Genomic DNA, 20613 nt, shown 5'->3' with positions numbered 1-20613 from the left:
CCACTGCGCTTGAGACAGGTACATTCCACCTCCTATATCGTGCTCAATTGTATAGGCTTGAATGGCCTTTTGCTGCTCCACCAACCTCTGAAGCATATATAGGGTTGAATTCCACCTCGTTACCACTTCTTGCTTCAGATGATGGCAGGGCAGGTTCAGGCGTTTTTGGTGGTGCTCCAGTCTTCTGTACGTGGTGCCTGTCCTCCGAAAGTGTCCCGCAATTCTTCTGGCCACCGACAGCATCTCTTGCACGCCCCTGTCGTTTTTAAAAAAATTCTGCACCACCAAATTCAAGGTATGTGCAAAACATGGGACGTGCTGGAATTTGCCCATATTTAATGCACACACAATATTGATGGCGTTGTCCGATGCCACAAATCCACAGGAGAGTCCAATTGGGGTAAGCCATTCCGCGATGATCTTCCTCAGTTGCCGTAAGAGGTTTTCAGCTGTGTGCGTATTCTGGAAAGCGGTGATACAAAGCGTAGCCTGCCTAGGAAAGAGTTGGCGTTTGCGAGATGCTGCTACTGGTGCCGCCGCTGCTGTTCTTGCGGCGGGCGTCCATACATCTACCCAGTGGGCTGTCACAGTCATATAGTCCTGACCCTGCCCTGCTCCACTTGTCCACATGTCCGTGGTTAAGTGGACATTGGGTACAACTGCATTTTTTAGGACACTGGTGAGTCTTTTTCTGACGTCCGTGTACATTCTCGTTATCGCCTGCCTAGAGAAGTGGAACCTAGATGGTATTTGGTAACGGGGGCACACTACCTCAACAAATTGTCTAGTTCCCTGTGAACTAACGGCGGATACCGGACGCACGTCTAACACCAACATAGTTGTCAAGGCCTCAGTTATCCGCTTTGCAACAGGATGACTGCTGTAATATTTCATCTTCCTCGCAAAGGACTGTTGGACAGTCAATTGCTTGGTGGAAGTAGTAAAAGTGGGCTTACGACTTCCCCTCTGGGATGACCATCGACTCCCAGCAGCAACAACAGCAGCGCCAGCAGCAGTAGGCGTTACACGCAAGGATGCATCGGAGGAATCCCAGGCAGGAGAGGACTCGTCAGAATTGCCAGTGACATGGCCTGCAGGACTATTGGCATTCCTGGGGAAGGAGGAAATTGACACTGAGGGAGTTGGTGGGGTGGTTTGCGTGAGCTTGGTTACAAGAGGAAGGGATTTACTGGTCAGTGGACTGCTTCCGCTGTCGCCCAAAGTTTTTGAACTTGTCACTGACTTATTATGAATGCGCTGCAGGTGACGTATAAGGGAGGATGTTCCGAGGTGGTTAACGTCCTTACCCCTACTTATTACAGCTTGACAAAGGCAACACACGGCTTGACAAATGTTGTCCGCATTTCTGGTGAAATACTTCCACACCGAAGAGCTGATTTTTTTGGTATTTTCACCAGGCATGTCAACGGCCCTATTCCTCCCACGGACAACAGGTGTCTCCCCGGGTGCCTGACTTAAACAAACCACCTCACCATCAGAATCCTCCTGGTCAATTTCCTCCCCAGCGCCAGCAACACCCATATCCTCCTCATCCTGGTGTACTTCAACACTGACATCTTCAATCTGACTATCAGGAACTGGACTGCGGGTGCTCCTTCCAGCACTTGCGGGGGGCGTGCAAATGGTGGAAGGCGCATGCTCTTCACGTCCAGTGTTGGGAAGGTCAGGCATCGCAAACAACACAATTGAACTCTCCTTGTGGATTTGGGATTTCGAAGAACGCACAGTTCTTTGCGGTGCTTTTGCCAGCTTGAGTCTTTTCATTTTTCTAGCGAGAGGCTGAGTGCTTCCATCCTCATGTGAAGCTGAACCACTAGCCATGAACATAGGCCAGGGCCTCAGCCGTTCCTTGCCACTCCGTGTGGTAAATGGCATATTGGCAAGTTTACGCTTCTCCTCCGACAATTTTATTTTAGATTTTGGAGTCCTTTTTTTACTGATATTTGGTGTTTTGGATTTTACATGCTCTGTACTATGACATTGGGCATCGGCCTTGGCAGACGACGTTGCTGGCATTTCATCGTCTCGGCCATGACTAGTGGCAGCAGCTTCAGCACGAGGTGGAAGTGGATCTTGATCTTTCCCTAATTTTGGAACCTCAACATTTTTGTTCTCCATATTTTAATAGGCACAACTAAAAGGCACCTCAGGTAAACAATGGAGATGGATGGATACTAGTATACTTATGGATGGACCAGCGACTGCCGACACAGAGGTAGCTACAGCCGTGGACTACCGTACTGTGTCTGCTGCTAATATAGACTGGATGATAATGAGATGAAATTAATATATATATATATATATAATATCACTAGTACTGCAGCCGGACAGGTATATATATTTTTTATGTAATGACTGATGACGGACCTGCTGGACACTGTCAGCTCAGCAGCACCGCAGACTGCTACAGTAAGCTACTATAGTAGTATGTATCAAGAAGAAAGAAAAAAAAAAAAACACGGGTAGGTGGTATACAATTATGGATGGACCAGCGACTGCCGACACAGAGGTAGCTACAGCCGTGGACTACCGTACTGTGTCTGCTGCTAATATAGACTGGATGATAATGAGATGAAATTAATATATATTGAAGAAGTCATATGTGACGAAACGCGTTGGGTTCCCTGCACTGACCCCCTGCCTATTTTTTAAGCTAAGTCTTATCTCCTACCTTATATTTATATATTTTTTTATCTGTTGAAAATTTGTTACTTTTATCTATTAAATTTTATATCTTATTAAATTTGAATATTTTTATATATATATTTTTTGGCTGATAAATCTAAGGTTTTTTAATAATATATATTTTTTAAACAACACAGGTCGCCGGTACCCCTATCCCCCACTTCTTCCCCATATATATATATATATATATATATATATATATATATAATATCACTAGTACTGCAGCCGGACAGGTATATATATTTATTATGTAATGACTGATGACGGACCTGCTGGACACTGTCAGCTCAGCAGCACCGCAGACTGCTACAGTAAGCTACTATAGTAGTATGTATAAAGAAGAAGAAAGAAAAGAAAAAAAACGGGTAGGTGGTATACAATATTATATATATATTATATACAATTATATATATATATATATATAGACTAAACGAATGTCCGGCACTCCAACAATATTTACCAGCTGCTGTGGTGCAGTTCTGTGGATTTGCATGTACCAGGAGATTGAAGCTGCACTCACAGACTTATAAACACCAATTAGATCCCCGGCGAAGACAAAGAGTCAGACAACCAGGGTACCATTCCGACGTTTCATGTCCATTTATGACATTTTTTCAAGGATGAACAAATATACAATGAAATATATAATGTATATTTGTTCATCCTTGAAAAAATGTCATAAATGGACATGAAACGTCGGAATGGTACCCTGGTTGTCTGACTCTTTGTCTTCGCCGGGGATCTAATTGGTGTTTATAAGTCTGTGAGTGCAGCTTCAATCTCCTGGTACATATATATATATATATATATATATATATATATATTAAACTGGTGGTGATTATTAAACTGGTGGTCAGGTCACTGGTCACACTATCAGCAACTTGCAAGTAGTACTCCTAAGCAGACAATCACAATATATATTATACTGGTGGTCAGTGTGGTCACAATGGCAGTGTGGCACTTTGGCAGCAAAAGTGTGCACTGTACGTTATATGTACTCCTGAGTCCTGCTCTCAGACTCTAACTGCTCCCCACTGTCAGTGTCTCCCCCACAAGTCAGATATACATTATACAGTCACACTATCTATCTATCACTTCAGCAAGTAGTAGTACTCCTCCTAATGCTCCCCAAAATTACTACTGTGTCTCTCTCTACTCTAGTCTCACTCTCTTCTTCTCTTCTCTATTAACGGAGAGGACGCCAGCCACGTCCTCTCCCTATGAATCTCAATGCACGTGTGAAAATGGTGGCGACGCGCGGCTCCTTATATAGAATCCGAGTCTCGCGATAGAATCCGAGCCTCGCGAGAATCCGACAGCGGGATGATGACGTTCGGGCGCGCTCGGGTTAACCGAGCAAGGCGGGAAGATCCGAGTCGCTCGGACCCGTGTAAAAAAAAATGAAGTTCGGGCGGGTTCGGATTCCGAGGAACCGAACCCGCTCATCTCTAATATATACATACAGTGTCAGACTGGGGTATGAAGGGCCCACCGGGGGAATGCAGTTATAAGGGCCCATATTTAGGGGTGTGACCAGCCTACAAAGGGGGTGTGGCCAGCCTCTACAGAGGCTTGAAATGCACAATAGTCTTGTGCAGTGTAATGCAACATACAGATGGGTCCACGGTTATCTTGACTAGTTTGCTGCGCCTAGTCACAACATGGTTTATTTACATAAACCCTTCATCTATTGTTCTCAGCTGCAATACAATACAGAGAACAATACAGCAGGTACATCTACCATGTATAATTCAAGTGCACAGTCTGGAACCTGATTCCTAGAGGAAGGAGTGGACCCTCGGGCAGTGGGGCCTACCGGTGGTTTCCCCTGTACCCCTGTGGGCCAGTCCAACCCTGTATGCATATTGAATGAAGGTGGGCTTATCGTGTAAGATGACTGAAGGCTGATTAAGCCAGAGGGCACAAAAGTGCCTGGTTGTCAGTGACGCTACTGCAATTTTAAGTTGTCAGGGTTTTGAGGAAGTGTCTCAGGGGGACATGTACTAAGCAGTGATAAAAGTGGAGAAGTGAGCCAGTGGAGAAGTTGCCCATGCAAACCAATCAGAATTGACGTAACGTTTATAATTTGCATACTATAAAAGCAAACAGAGCAGCTGATTGGTTGCCATGGACAACTTCTCCACTGGCCCACTTCTCCACTTTTATCACTGCCCAGTACATTTCCTCCTAAGGCTCAGATTTATCAAGCCTCAGAGAGTGAAAAACGGCACGGTGATAAAGAACCAGCCAATCGGCTCCTAACTGTCATTTTTCAAATGCAGTCTGTACCATGATAGTTGGGAGCTGATTGGCTGGTACTTCATCACCATGAAATCTATCACTCTCCAAGACTTGATAAATCTGAGCCTTAGTGTTTGGCAGTCTGCTGTATTCAGGTCAGTCGATTAGATGCATTGGGTGGGTAGATGAGCAGGATAAGTTGAGGTCTCTCCCTCTTTCCTGATTAGAGCTCTCGTCCTCCCGTCCTTAGTTATTTCTCCATGGTGTTATTGTGCTTGGTCTTCTTTGCATTGACTTTATTGTATAGTGTCTTTGTTCAATTCTAACCTTTTATGTTTATATTTTTGCAGAGGAGGCTCAGCATTTCTCTTCAGTGCCACAGGGGGGCGCTAGAGGTGGACGATTGTGCGACGCTTCACCTTTGAAGTGAGTCGATCTGTCCTGCTCTTGAGTTGGCATCTGGGCAAGTCCTTGAGGTATCCCCAATACCACAGCATGCCAGTTGAGGGGTTGTGTGTTCTCCACAGCTCAGGTCACTGGAGGGCATACACTTGCCCACATCCTGTAGTTGCAGAGCGTGGTTGGCAGCCGATTCTCTGCAATGCTTGGCGGCCACCCATTTCCAGATTTATAGTCCATTAATAAAAGCTGTGACCTTACAGCACCAGTACTATGTCTGTGTTGTTTCAGTAGAGGCCAAGTTGCATCGGGTCAGGCTTAATTACTGTAAGATATGTCTAGTGCATAGGTCTGCAAACTCGGTCCTCATTACCCCACACAGTGCATGTTTTGCAGGTAACCCAGCAGGTGCACATGTGTATTAATTACTCACTGACACATTTTAAAAGGTCCGCAGGTGGAGTTAATTATTTCACTTGTGATTCTGTGAGGAGACCTGCAAAACATGCACTGTGTGGGGTCCTGAGGACCGAGTTTGAGAACCCGTTGTCTAGTGTAACCCATCAGCCAACAAGCGATTTCACCAGCACTCTCGTGGGTTCCTGAGGATTGGTGCAAAATGCACTCTGACATTAATGATGGTTCCCTGTGCTAGCTAGAGGCTTCTGATTGGCTGATCGAGTATCGACTGCTGAAGCTGATTGGTGCTTTCTTCATTCATCGTGCCTATTGTATATAGTTTTTGTTGGCTGATTTTAGAATGAATGGTTTGTTACTTGTATTCTACACAAGGAGGAAGAATATGCCAACTGTATTACGTCTTTACGTGGGGGGTTATTTTTCAATATAAAAACCAATGCTTTGTGCTTTATGACCTGGCTGGGCGTAGGGGCAACTGACATATACCTGGTGAACGTGCAAACAGTGTAGGGCTGGATGTTTGCCGAGATGGGCGTAATATACGCTATTTTTAAGTGCAGCTTTTTACAGCATATGGGGCAGATTTATCAAAGCTGAGAGATAACGTGGAGAGAGATTAAGCACCAACCAATCACCTCCTATGTCACAGGCTGTTTTTGAAAAATTACAGTCAGGAGCTGATTAATTGGTGCTTTATCTCTCTCTCCAAGCTTTGATAAATCTCCCCCTATGCGTCCAATTGAGCCACTCTATAAAATAACATTACATCTATAAATCTATACCGTCCATGAAGCAGTTGTCAATGTATGCTTCCGGTTTAGGGCTGTTACCATAGCCAGACTAAAAGGCAGGGGATACTGTACCCCGGCCCCCCTCTGTCAGATGGTCCCCCAACCAGAGCACACTGACATCCCTAAGTCTCCCTCTTGTGCAGCAGCAGAAACAGCCAGCCAGAATGCGAGGACGGACAGTAAGCAGGTTTCATGATCTAGAGATGGACTTACTGACGAGAAAAGAGATAGAAGGGGGTAAGAGAGCCGTAACTGACCCAGGGTTCCCAACTTTGCCTCCTCTTCTGTGTGGAAATATCTTTCTGCTGAGGGGTACACTGGGCTCCACAAGGATAGACATTGGGTGTAGAGTAGGATCTTGATCCGAGGCACCAACAGGCTCAAAAGCTTTGACTGTTCCCAAGATGCACAGCGCCGCCTCCTCTATAACCCCACCTCCCTGCACAGGTGCTCAGTTTTGTAGTTGGTGCCGCAGATAGCAGGCACTTAACAGAGGTGCTGCTCCCAGCAGCCCTAAAGAAGAGTGGGTCCCGCTCGCGGTACCCGTGCTGTATCACGATCCGGCGCGGTCGGTGGGAGGAGGGCCGCGCGCGCTGGCGGTGGACACTGTGGCATACAGGCGATCCCACTAGATCACCAGGGCATGGGCGCAGGTCAGGTTTTCTCTCTAAATCTTTTTACAAGTAGCCCGCAGTACCAGGTGGTTTTGCCAGCAGAGGGGATAAGGCTTAGACCTGGAACCCCTCCCCCAGCCCCAGGGCGCCATTTAGAGTAAATGTTCCCGCCCTGGAGCTGCATATCTGTCTCTCCCTCACTCCCTGTCAGTGTTTGGGCGCCATTTCTCTCAGCTACACTGTTCCTGGGACTGCTTGGGCAAATCCTCCTATGTAAATTGTAAAGCCACCTGATAGTCAGCGCTGTGACTTTACAAGACACTTAAGTATTCTACATGTCGTTTAGACCTTGATAGTTAAGAAAAAGTGCATTTAGTCAGGGTTCTCTGGTACAAATACCCTGTGATATACTGTACATCCAGTTCTTACTGTGCAGTGTTATATCTATTGACTACATAGCTATATATATATATATATATATATATATAAGCTGGTCCAGTGCAGTATTATTGTTAGTAATAACCTCTGCATTGTATAACTGACTATCTGTGTGTGCATTAGCTTGCTGGGTGATTTCCATTTCGTGTCTCTCACTCACCTTGCTATCCCTATATTCTATAACCTGAGAGGGCTTGGTGCGTCAGGTTTATAATACTGTAATATAGGATATTCACAAGATATACTGTAATTGTATTTTTCTCTGTGATTTAGTCACCGTATCTCTCCTATATCCCTGCTTGTGCTGACAACACTGTGCAGGGGTTTGGGCTAGAGGTATTGTGCTGCTGACAATTGTACTGTGTTACCTGATACTGCAAGTGATATCATGTCTGCTTCTGAGGGTAACGGTTCTGGGGCTGAACACACTACTGGTGTTGCTGAAGCCGCAGATCCCTATGAGGATAATATAGCAGCTGAGGGCTCTGGTTCTGGGGGCTCTTTGCCCCCCAGTGGGACTGTGGCAACGGGGGTCCATAATGACCCGCCAAGGGCTACTTTCTCCACACTTCTGAATACGCTAGTTACTAAACTAACGCCCCCTATAGGACCTCCTATGCCGGTTCAAGCGTATGTGGTCCCCGCGGCTAACCCGCCGTGGGCAGATAACTTGTCTGCTCAATTGAAGAAATTGAACCAGTCTTTGACTACTAAAAAGTCTGACCCTCGCTCGCCTAAGACCAAGGGGTCCTCTAAGCGAGCTATTACCTCCTCACAATCCACTGCTGTCACTGACACCTCGTCTGATGAAGATGACGCTTACACTGACCCCACAGATTCTGACACAGATACTGCTGATGGGGAGGGTAGTTCACAAGTGGAGGTTTCTGATCTCTTGGAGGCTATTAAGTTGATTCTACAGATTACGGATGATCCCGAGCCATCCGTCCCTCCTAAGAAACCAGATAGGTTCAAGCGTCAGAAGGTGATTAAACAAGTTTTACCTCATTCTGATCTCCTGGTGGATATACGTCAGGAATCCTGGGAAAATCCAGGGAAGAAGTTTGTGCCTCACAAGAAGATGCTGACTCGCTATCCCCTCGCACCAGAGCTGTCAAAAAAATTGGGAGACGCCTCCTCCAGGGGAATCGAATGTGGCAAGGATGGTGGTTTCCTCAGCTCTACCGGTCACTACTGTCACGTCTCTGAAAGAGCCTACGGATAAACGTGTGGAGGGTTGTCTGAAAGAGATTTACACCCTCATGGATGCTGCGCAAAGGCCCACTATTGCAGCGACATGTGCTGCAGAAGCTATTGAAGTGTGGGCCCTAGAGTTGGAAGCTGAAATCTCTTCTGACCATGCTAGACAATGCTTGTCATATATTGTCACGGCTTCTCACTATATTAAAGAGGCGGCTTCTGATGCCGGTATTCTAGCAGCCAAGGCTTCTACTACATCAGTCCTAGCCCACCGGATATTGTGGCTGAGATCCTGGTCCGTGGATCTGGATTATAGAAAAACCCTGGAGGTACTCCCTTTTAAAGGGAGATATTCTGTTTGGGGAGGACTTAAATGAGATAGTGGCTGATTTGGCTACTGCCAAAACTGCCTGTCTGCCAAGTACCGCTCCTTCTGTGCCGAAGGCTAAAAGTACTTCCTTTCGTCCTTCAGGTAAAGCAAAAGGTCAGGCGTACCACAAACAGGCCTGCACTTCCAAACCTGGTAAGCCGAAGCCCAAAAGAGCCTGGGCTGCCCGTCAGACCGCTTCCAAGACCGATAAGCCTACCGCATGACTGGGCGGGCCTCCCCCTGGGGGACCGGCTTCTAGGGTATACCCAGGAATGGTTGAAGACCACTTCAGATGCTGGGAACAGGAAGTCGTCACTCGAGGTTACGCCATAGCCTTCAAAAACCGCCCCCCTCGCTGATTTTGCCTGACAGACGTCCCTTTGGATCAGATGAAGGCAAAGACTCTACATTCGGTGGTACAGACCCTCCTGGACACAGGAGTGGTAGTACAGGTGCCTCTTGCTCAGAGGGACCAGGGGTACTATTCTCCGCTGTTTCTAGTCCCGAAAACCGAATGGGTCCTCCCGGCCCATTCTCAACCTCAAGGCATTGAACAAGTTTGTGAGAATCTCCAAATTCCGTATGGAAACCCTTCGCTCTATTGTTCTGGCGTTGGAACCTGAGGATTATATGGTCTCCCTGGATATACAGGATGCTTACCTGCATATTCCTATAGCAGCGTCGCATCAGCAATACCTGAGGTTTGCGGTTGGCAACCTCCATTATGAGTTTTGGGCATTACCTTTTGGTTTAACCATGGCTCTGCGAGTCTTCACCAAAGTTATGGCGGTGATGACGGCGGAACTCTGCCGTCAAGGGGTCAGGATCCTACCATATCTGGACGACTTGTTGATCCTGGCAAATTCCCCAGAAATTCTCCTACGTCAATTGGATCTGCAAGCCCACGGGTGGCTCATCAACTGGCAGAAGTCCTCCCTGGTCCCTGCTCAGAGCATGGTGCACCTGGGAGCGCTATTGGACACTCACAACCAGCGGTTGTTCTTGTCTCAAGAGAAAGTCCTGAAGCTTCAGGACAAGATTCGTTGGTTCCTCTCTCGTCCGCAAGTGTCTATACATTCGGCGATGCAGGTGCTGGGCCTCATGGTGTCAGCATTCGACATGGTGGAGTATGCTCAATTCCATTCTCGCCCCCTCCAGAGGCTGATTCTGGTCAAGTGGGACGGCCTGCCTCACCGGATCAGGTCTCACATGATCTCATTGACTCCGGAGGTCCGTCTGTCGCTGTACTGGTGGCTCCAGGGCCATCGATTGTGCAGGGGCCGTCCCTTCTGGATATCCGACTGGGTCCTGTTGACGACGGATGCCAGTCTAAGGGGTTGGGGCGCGGTGTTGGAGCAACACTCCCTTCAGGGTCGGTGGACCAAGGAGGAGTCTCTCCTCCCAATCAACGTTCTGGAATTGCGGGCGGTTTTGAACCTGGCCCAGTATTTAATACAGAACCGTCCTGTTCAAGTACAGTCGGACAACGCCACAACAGTGGCTTTCATAAACCATCAAGGCGGCACTCGCAGCCGCTTGGCAATGAAGGAGGTTTCACGGATTCTTCAATGGGCGGAACGCCATCTACCGGCCATATCGGCGATATTCATTCCGGGAGTCCTGAACTGGGAAGCGGACTTTCTCAGTCATCAGGACGTACACGCCGGAGAGTGGGCCTCCATCCAGATGTGTTTCAACTCATAGTGGAAAGGTGGGGCCTTTCCAGATGTGGATCTGATGGCGTCTCGACACAATCACAAGGTTCTGGTCTTCGGAGCAAGGACAAGGGAACCTCAAGCAGCATTCGTGGATGCGCTGGTGGTGCCATGGAACTTTCGGCTGCCATATGTGTTCCCTCCGGTGTCACTCCTACCCAGGGTAATTCGGAAGTTCAAGCAAGTAGTAGGAATCCTGCTTCTCATAGCTCCAGCGTGGCCCAGATGGCATTGGTTCTCAGACCTGCAAAGCCTATCGTCAGAGCGTCTGATTCTACTTCCACAACGCCTAGATCTCCTCATTCAAGTCCCCTGTGTCTACTAGGACCTGGCCCGACTGTTTTTGACGGCGTGGCTCTTGAAGCTTCCGTCTTGAGGGCTAAAGGTTTTTCTGAGGCGGTCATTAAAACTATGTTGTGGGCCCGGAAACCAGCTTCGGCTCAGATTTACAATAGGGTCTGGCATTCTTACGTTGTTTGGTGCGCATCTAACAATTATGACGCTTCCAAGTTTAGTACAGCCAAACTTTTCTTCAGCAGGGCCTAGACTTAGGCCTGCGTCTGGCCTCCCTCAAGGTTCATATTTCTGCCTTGTCGGTGTGGTTTCAGAGAATAATTGCGACCTTGCCTGATGTTCATACCTTTACTCAGGGTGTGTTGTGTATCCAACCTTCCTATGTCCCGCCTGTGGCTCCTTGGGACTTGTCGGTGGTGTTGGAGGCGTTGCAAGAGTCTCCGTTTGAACCTCTGGGCTCAGCTGACCTTAAGTGGCTTTCCCTTAAGGTGGTGTTTTTGCTGGCTATTGCCTCCGCTAGATGAGTGTCGGATTTGGGTGCCTTGTCCTGTAGTTCCCCTATCTGATTTTTCACCGTGACCGGGCGGTTCTTCGTACTCGTCCCGGATATTTACCTAAGGAGGTATCTTCGTTCCACCTTAATCAGGAGATTGTGGTTCCGTCCCTGGCCTCTCCAGACTTGTCTCCCAGAGAGCGGTCTTTGGATGTGGTACGGGCTCTCCGTATCTATGTGAAGAGATCTGCTTCTATTAGGAAATCTGATTATCTCGTTGTTCTGTTTGGTTTTCACAAACGTGGCTGGCCTGCTCACAAGCAGACTTTGGCCAGATAGATTAGAATGGTGATTGCACATGCTTCTGTGAGGGCTGGTCTGTCAGCTCCTGCTCACATTACGGCCCATTCTATTCGGTCTGTTGGACCTTCTTGGGCGGCCCGCCGTGGTGCGACCCTTGAACAATTGTGCAAGGCGGCTACGTGGTTCTCAGTGAACACGTTCATATGGTTCTATGCCTTCGATACTGCCGCTTCCCAGGATGCTTCCTTTGGACGCCGGGTTCTTGTGCCCGCTACAGTGCATCCCCTCCCATAAGGAACTGCTTTAGGACATCCCCGATGTTATTCCCTGTGGAACCCAGTGTACCCCGCAGCAGAAAACGAGTTTTATGGTAAGAACTTACCTTTGTTAAAACTCTTTCTGCGAGGTACACTGGGCTCTAGAAGGCGCCCACCCTGACGCACTTAGCTTCTTTGGGTTGGTATGGCATTAGCCGCTGACACTTCTCCTGACGTGAGAGTGTGGTGTATGTGGCAACTAACTGTTGTCGTCTCTTTGGCCTGCTACTGCATTGGGCTGGTTAACTAAAAACTGAGCTCCTGTGCAGGGAGGCGGGGTTATATAGGAGGCGGCGCTGTGCATTCTGGGAACAGTCAAAGCTTTTGAGCCTGTTGGTGCCTCGGATCAAGATCCTACTCTACACCCAATGTCTATCCTTGTGGAGCCCAGTGTACCTCGCAGAAAGAGTTTTAACAAAGGTAATTTCTTACCATAAACTCGTTTTATCAATTAAATAGTAGGTGACACCAATCATGTATCAAGAGGGACGTCAGGGAGCAGAGCATTTTGTCGTCCCCCCCCCCCCCCCTCCCCCAGCAGTAATGACTTAATCCCATGCTGTATTGTTCTCTCTATATTGTATTGCAGATGAGAACAATAGATGAAGGGATTATGCTAATAAACCTTGGTGTGTCTAGGCGCACTAGAGACGGATAGATGAGCGAGGCCCAATCTGTATACTCCCTTTCCCCCGGCACCCCCAGTCTTTAGTCCCCAGCATTACTATCTTAAAATCTCCCTCCACTTTGCTGCCACCGTATCTGCTTAAAGTGCAATGTACTACAGAATCTAAACAAAAGGGGGCAATATTTATAGTAGATCCAACTCCCAGTGAAAATGGTGCAGGGCAGACCCCCAGACCTCTGCTTGTGGGATATTAGCTCCTCTGGCGATAATATGGGGACAACACGCTTATAAATATTGATGCTATATACAGTATGAGAGGGATTTGACGTCCATTGCACAGCTTTCTCATTGCTGTCAATAACCGCTCTTCAATGTCATTAAGAAACCAAGGTGATTTTTTTTTTGCTATTTATTTTTATTAATAGAATCGGTTTATGTAAAAAAACTAACAGGGCTATTGATTTTCTGGCACATGCTAACATAACCTTCAGCAAAATAAGAGCTGGAACCAAAAGCCTTGGTGAGAATGACTCATTACAAATTCAATTTGCATCTCATATGAAAAACAGGTTTAATAGCACAGTAGTAGCGTCAATGGTGAGTTTAGCGAATGCATAATTATTATACGGGGGGCAAACACACACCTGAAAGCCATAACGGAACAGTCAGCAGGATGACATTCCGGATCAGAACGCATTACCCTGCTTGTCAATTCTTGTTGTATATGCTGAAACCACGCCCCATGCCACGCCCATTTGAGAACAGTCTAAACAGGGCAGTACAGGTTCCAGGGAAGTGACCACCAAAGTATCATTGGAAAAGGATTTAATAAAATAAATTTTTTAAATAATTTTTTTGTTTTTTTTGTAATTACCGTTAAATCCTTCTCTAAATGTATTTGGGGACACTACTACTTCTACTACACACTAACACAACTCTTTTGTAATGTAGTTCCTCTCCTATGTAACACCTTCATTACAGTAGCTCCTTAGCTGTGCAGGAGAACACTAACCCCAAAGCTAATAGGGTTTCCCAAAGAGGATGTGGGCGGGATTTATTAACATCGTAATGCGGTGATGGAGGCTCCCCCGGGATACCTGCAAAGTGGTGTGCGAGTGGTCTCCGTCACTTCCCTGGGGGTCTCCACCTGAGGTTCCGGTATGAATGGTAGACAATGTTAAGGTTGACATTCATTAAGTCGACCACTATTAGTCGACACTGACATGGTCGACACATGTCGCTTCGCTCGCCATGCTGCGGCCAAGGTGCCTCGCTCTGCTACCGCTGCGTTCGGCACAGGTTACTATTCCCAATCGTAGTCCTCGTGCATGGTAAAGTACGAAAAAGTTAAAAATCAATTTTTTTTATAAAAAAAAAGCCATGTCGACCTTTCATGTGTCGACCATTTGTCCATGTTAACCATGTCAATGTTGACCAATACTGGTCGACCTAATGAGTGTCGACCTTAATACTGTCGACCATCTATTCTAACCGGATACTTTCACCTGCCGGGAAGCAGCAGCAGACCTCCGGCTGTGTTGCTAGGGACAGGAGGAATTTAGCCCGGGTCCAGGCTTAATGGAGGAAGGTATGCCGGGGGTGAGGGGGGTTGGCATCTGTGGCAGGGGGACGGCAGAGGCGGCGGCCGGTGGCTTCTATAGGGTATCGCCATCCAAAGATGGTGATACCCTGTGCGGCAAAAATGCAGCGGCCAGGTGTTAGTACATACGAAAATGTGATAAACCCCCGAAAACAGGGTTTTTATCACATTTTCCCTTTGGTACATCCTGTCCTGTAAGAATAAACTCTTTTAACTGCGAATTTGCATCTTATGGTCTTTAACGCCACGTGGCCATGATAGGAGAGAAGCATCACTAACATCAAAGACGGAACGTCACTAGGATCTTGTCAGACTGTGCCCGATTCAGAGTCGGAAGCAAGGCAGACAAAGCACGTAAATTTGTATCTGGTACAAACCATTTTTTGCCATGCAAGGGGTGGAAATACATTTATATTGTTTCTGTGCAGGGTAAATACTGGCTGCTTTTGCATGTTGCCCACAATTTTTTAGATGTCTTTATTTTTACACTGCAATTTAGATTTCCGTTTGGACACACCCCACCCCAATCTAACTCTCTCTGCACAGGTTATATCTGCCCCACCTGCAGTGCTGCATGGTTTTGCACAGTTGCTTGCTTTTTTGGTTTGCTTCCAGAGCTGAATAACCACCATTGCTTTGCACAAATGTGCTATTTGCATTGGAAGATTAATATATAAGATCAGGCACAGTGATGTCACAGTAGCTTAAATCACTGTATTCTCAGATTTTTGATCAATCTATAGAATATCCCATTAGGATACTAATGGGAATCAGGGGCTGCATCAGCTGTCTGCAATGGACTGGAATGACCATTTACACTTTTATTTTACAGTGTATTGTCGAGTTAGGAGTGAATAATATATTTTGTCTTTTACTAACGTATAAAGCTTTGCATATTTTTTGAGCCTAATAATTATCCATTCTTGTGACCTCATGCGTGTCTCTGTGACCTTCTGTTCCAGCTGAGGCCATTGTCACACGCTAGTTTTGTTAGCGGGATAATACCCCAATCTGCATTTACTAGAAGCAAGGACAGGTTTGTGTAGGGATACCTTTGTTTCCGTATACTGTATTATTGTACTATTATTATTTCTCCGCACAAAGCCAGGGAACACAGAAGGACTTAAACAATTCTTCCTACCTGATGTAATAATCGTTGCGGATGAGTAGAAAGTGCTGCAGAATGGAAAGCAGGAAAGGTTCGGACGTCGTGTCCTTCATCATATTGTAGAGAAGATGATAAACTTCATTGATGTCGGTGAAGAGAGAGTCAAGGAACATTCCTATACATTGTATGTGCAAATATGTATGTGCTGCAGATGCCTCAGATCCGGAGGAGGGGGGAATCATTTAGGGACATCTGTTAACTTGTCATTTGGCCATGGAACATGAGATATACTGTATGTATTCTGTATTATTTCATGACAAAACTCCATTGGAATTGGAGCTTATTGCTGCAGGAGTCGTCTGATTGTGGGTGCTGGGGGGGGGCTTTAATGCAAAGTCATGGCCTATAGATTGTAAGCTTGCGAGCAGGGCCTTCCTACCTCTATATCCGTCTGTTTTTACCCAGTTTGTTCTATTACTGTTGTTCTAATTTTAAAGCGCAACGGAATATGCTGCGCTATATAAGACACTGTTAATAAATAAATAAATAAATAAATAAATAAATGGCTTGATAAAAAGAGAAGCCATATTCTTTAGAAGAGGAGTTGCCATATTCTCACGAGCAGGGCCCTCTTCCCTCGTGTGCTTTTTTCCCCCCACAGGGGACATTCTGAATTTTAAGTCATATGTAAGAAGTCCTCTTTTGTTTCACCTGTGTACGCAGGGACATACTTGTCTGTGGAATATGCCCCAGGCGAGTAGGGTAAGGAAGGACAGGTGTACAGGAGAAAATATATTCCCTATATCATGATATACCGTAACAAGGTTCTTACATACTGAGCGCTGTGCCTTCAGTGTCTTCATGCTTCAGTTGGTTCTATTTGCATTTTTAAAGAGAGGACCATTTAAAAACCTTTGTGGGCGTGTTGGGGTGAAGCTACAGGTACTCATCATAAATAATAAACCCAGTTATTTGCATTTTTTTTTTTTAAGAACCTTTTATCGTGACCCCTTAGAGAAAATAGAACCGAGCTATTTCATGTTACTGCTCAGCATCCTACAAATCGCATTAAATAGAAGTGTTCAGTCCCCCTTTAAGGTCTCCCCACCGTTAGATCAATGCTAAATATATTCCCAGGATTACCTGCACCGCTCTCGTCTACATCTAGAGAGAGACGCGATAGATCTTTACTCTCCCTTCATTAAGTTAAAGTGGATAACGCCATAGCTTTACTTCCTATCTCCCTTCCACACTGAGCGGCTCAGCTCCTAACACAATGGAACGTTGGGGATATATTTTCATGCCCATACCTTGATCCATATTTATCAGCTCTTCCTGTTGACACGGACAGGATGCAATCTAAATGGATTTCTCAGTTGCATATCTGCCTGTGACTGCAGATCCCAGCTAATTGGCAGCGCCGCTGTGTTTTTGTATTGGGACGTTCATAGAAGTGGCTGAGGGCAGCAATGGGAAGACAGGGTTACCCAGAGAGTGGCTGCATGGGATTAACCCTTATACATATCGGGGCCTGGTTCTGAGTGGCACGCAGTATGAAGTTGAGCAATTATTTGCAACTGTGTATGCACTAAAAAAAAAAGTCTGACACCACCCACGGTGCACGCATTACACAGAGCGTACGTACACGGGTGATCCTGCGTGGTGACTGGGAGGTGACTAGTGGTGCACCCAAAAGTGTCCTTTCAGTGGGTACTGTATATTTTTGGGAGTGTCGCAGGTGTGTCAAAGCAAGCAGCTGCGTACAGAGACGCACAGCCGCAGGTATAGGAGGCTGTTATCATATGGCCGGTGCAAGTGTCAAAGGTGCGACCGCTGGTGGTGTATAAAGGAAGCAGCAATCAGTATTATATTGTGCATGGGTGCTAAAACGGAGCGTCTCAGTCCTTTTATGTGCATAATAGGTACATGTGGGCGCCTACCAATATACGCTGCTGTATGTGACCAAGAATAAGGGTTCTAGTTACTAAGCCTTAGATGGAGATAAAGTTGCTGGAGATAAAGTACCAGCCAATCAGCTCCTAACTGCCATGCCACAGGCTGGGTTTGAAAAATGACAGCTAGGAGCTGATTGGCTGGTACTTTTTCCCCAGTGACTTTATCTCTAGCCAAGGCTTAGTAAATAGACCCCTAATTCCCTCAATGTCTTTGGGTGTGTAACACGTGACCGACACTGGGATCCTGGCCACAGAATGCCAGTGTGGGGGGATGGGGGGGGGGGCGCAAGCGCAATAAGCCCCTTGCGCTCGCCACGGGTTCTATTCCAGCTGTATGGGTGTCAGACACCCACGAGTGGAAATAGTCCATGTTGGTCGGCATGCCGTCGTCGGGATAGTGAGGGGGCGGGATGTAGGAGGAGGTGTTGTGACCGGTGGACATAACTACATCCCGTCTCTGGGATACAGTACATTTGAGCCATAGAGCTCCTCAGTGATGAAGAAAGGGGTAACCGAGGAGCTGCAAAATGTGACTTATGGGTGTACGTTTAAATAAGGGTGTGGATATGGGGCGTCATTCCGAGTTGTTCGCTCGGTATTTTTCTTCGCATCGCAGCGATTTTCCGCTAACTGCGCATGCGCAATGTTCGCACTGCGACTGCGCCAAGTAAATTTGCTATGCAGTTAGGTATTTTACTCACGGCATTACAAGATTTTTTCTTCGTTCTGGTGATCGTAGTGTGATTGACAGGAAGTGGGTGTTTCTGGGCGGAAACTTGCCGTTTTATGGGTGTGTGCGAAAAAACGCTACCGTTTCTGGGAAAAACGCGGGAGTGGCTGGAGAAACGGGGGAGTGTCTGGGCGAACGCTGGGTGTGTTTGTGACGTCAAACCAGGAACGACAAGCACTGAACTGATCGCAGATGCCAAGTGTGGAGCTACTCAGAAACTGCTAAGAAGTGTCTTTTCGCAATTTTGCTAATCTTTCGTTCGCAATTTTGATAAGCTAAGATTCACTCCCAGTAGGCGGCGGCTTAGCGTGTGCAAAGCTGCTTTTAACAGCTTGCGAGCGAACAACTCGGAATGATACCCATGCACATATTTATCATTGGGTGACTTATAAAACAAATTGCGGTATGTTTTTCTACAACTCAATAAGGATGACAAGACAAGGGAGAAGGTAAAGGGTTAAGGGGATGAGAAGACAGACAATGGCAACTCTACTTAAAGTAGACTACAGTATAACTATCATAGAAATGAAAGAAAAGTAAAAAAAAAAAAATATATATATATATATATATATATATACGCACATACACATATATATACACACACACACACACACACACACACACACACACACACACACACACACACATATATATACAAACTAATTAATGTGATGTTTCAAAAACTACCAATCATTAAAGAGCCGTAGTTGTATTTGGTTGGCAGCTCTGGTATTACAGTAACTCCTATGGCGCTGTGAGGACATCTCCTACAGTGCGATTAGCCAACCAGCCGCTTATGGCGGCGCTTCCCCCATGCTCCTTGAAAACATGACCTATTAGTTCCGAGAGAGCGCAGATCACAAAACAAATATACGATACACTTAAACTGTTATGAGAAGGATATTCCATTTCTGCTCGGATGTCCCTGAGGCGATGGGAGAGTTCCAGGAGGTCGTCTTCTCTGTTCTCATCAAATACTTTTAACTGAATATCAAGCTCTTCATTTTCCTTTTCCTTCAGATGCTGGAAGTTTAAAGAGAAAAAAAAAAAAAATTTGAACTTTGCATCAGTTACAGTACAAAGAGGAAAGCGAGGAAAGTTGGCATGCGAGGAGGAATAATAATAATAATTATGATAATTAAATTAGCCTCAATAAAACTGGCTTCCACATATCTGCAGCCTTTACAGTGATCTACTTCACAGTCTGTTACATTAAGTCGACATTGCTCCGCTACTTCCGAAGGAGTTAAGCGGCGCAGTATTTATTTGCATATGAAAAATATAAATATTAACTTTTTTATTAAATCTGCAGACTTTATGCAGAATGGGGCATCATCTGTAAATGCTGAAAGATACTGTACAGTGTATCAGTATTTCACATGTTCCTTATAATATTTACTTGTTACGATGATGCATTTTATTTGCAATCATGTTTTATTGCATATAAATGATACAGCAGATTTATACAATATTGTGTCGCAGATATTTGTGTCTGTATAACTAGAATAATAACTTAAACAATCCTTATATTAACTTCTTCTTTTCTGCTGCTGTTTGCAGCTTTCTTTTATCTTATGAAGTAATTAAACAGTTTGTTATGAGCGAATAGCTATTTCCATTTCAACAAACCCAGGCAAGAACACAGCTTCTGTTGGATTCATTCTTTTGCATATTGTTTACATACGCTGCTATTCAGCTGTCAATTACCGCGAGGAACAATGTCACCCGCATTATTGACGCTTGACGGTGGTTTTAAAATGTGGTTCAATTATTTACACGTTAATACCAGGGATATTACTGTAGGCACCAACTATTCTGCAACGTTGCTAAATTTTTGAAATTGATTTAACATTGTAATACCAGTCATGAAAAATGGATGGGGTATCGGTGAATTAACCACTCAGCTGCCGGGGGTTCTTGGTAATGTGCTAAGAAAAGTAAATGGAATAATGTTCCCTTGGGTGTTAGATGGGGCAGCCCAGGACCGGCCTGCTAGAGGGGTATAACCTTTTTGGGTCAGATTTCTCCGCTTCATGAATGTAATAAAACATTTGCGTAATTTTTGGATGTGGCACAACAGTACATCATCAATATGCTCCCTTTAGTACTGTATGCGGATATATCACTGTTGCAAGATGTGCCGCAGCTATGGGTCCCATTACTGCACCTCCTGCAAAGGTGGTGCAGTAATGGGCCCACACCATATGCAATACTGGCTCTTCCACTTTATTCTTGTGCTACAGTATGTAGACATTTCTTAGGCTACAGATCTTATGACTCATTCTCAGAGT

The 20613-nt window shown here is 45.9% G+C and overlaps 1 protein-coding gene across 8 annotated transcripts in view; it reads right to left on the bottom strand.

Annotated features, from left to right (window-relative positions):
- The window catches only part of DIAPH2 (diaphanous related formin 2), a 1435719-nt gene that overhangs the window by 952850 nt on the left and 462256 nt on the right, over window positions 1–20613 (bottom strand). For all 8 annotated transcript variants that reach the window (XM_063938356.1, XM_063938358.1, XM_063938359.1 and 5 more), the window contains 2 exons: window positions 19227–19345; window positions 15671–15787 (listed from right to left, as the gene is read on the bottom strand). In XM_063938356.1, the coding sequence (XP_063794426.1) occupies window positions 15671–15787; window positions 19227–19345 (236 nt within the window). The remainder of the gene's footprint in view (window positions 1–15670; window positions 15788–19226; window positions 19346–20613) is intronic.

This window comes from Pseudophryne corroboree, chromosome 8 (assembly GCF_028390025.1).
Source record: "Pseudophryne corroboree isolate aPseCor3 chromosome 8, aPseCor3.hap2, whole genome shotgun sequence".
NCBI lineage: Eukaryota > Metazoa > Chordata > Amphibia > Anura > Myobatrachidae > Pseudophryne > Pseudophryne corroboree.
This window is presented reverse-complemented; position numbering and strand designations above follow the sequence as displayed.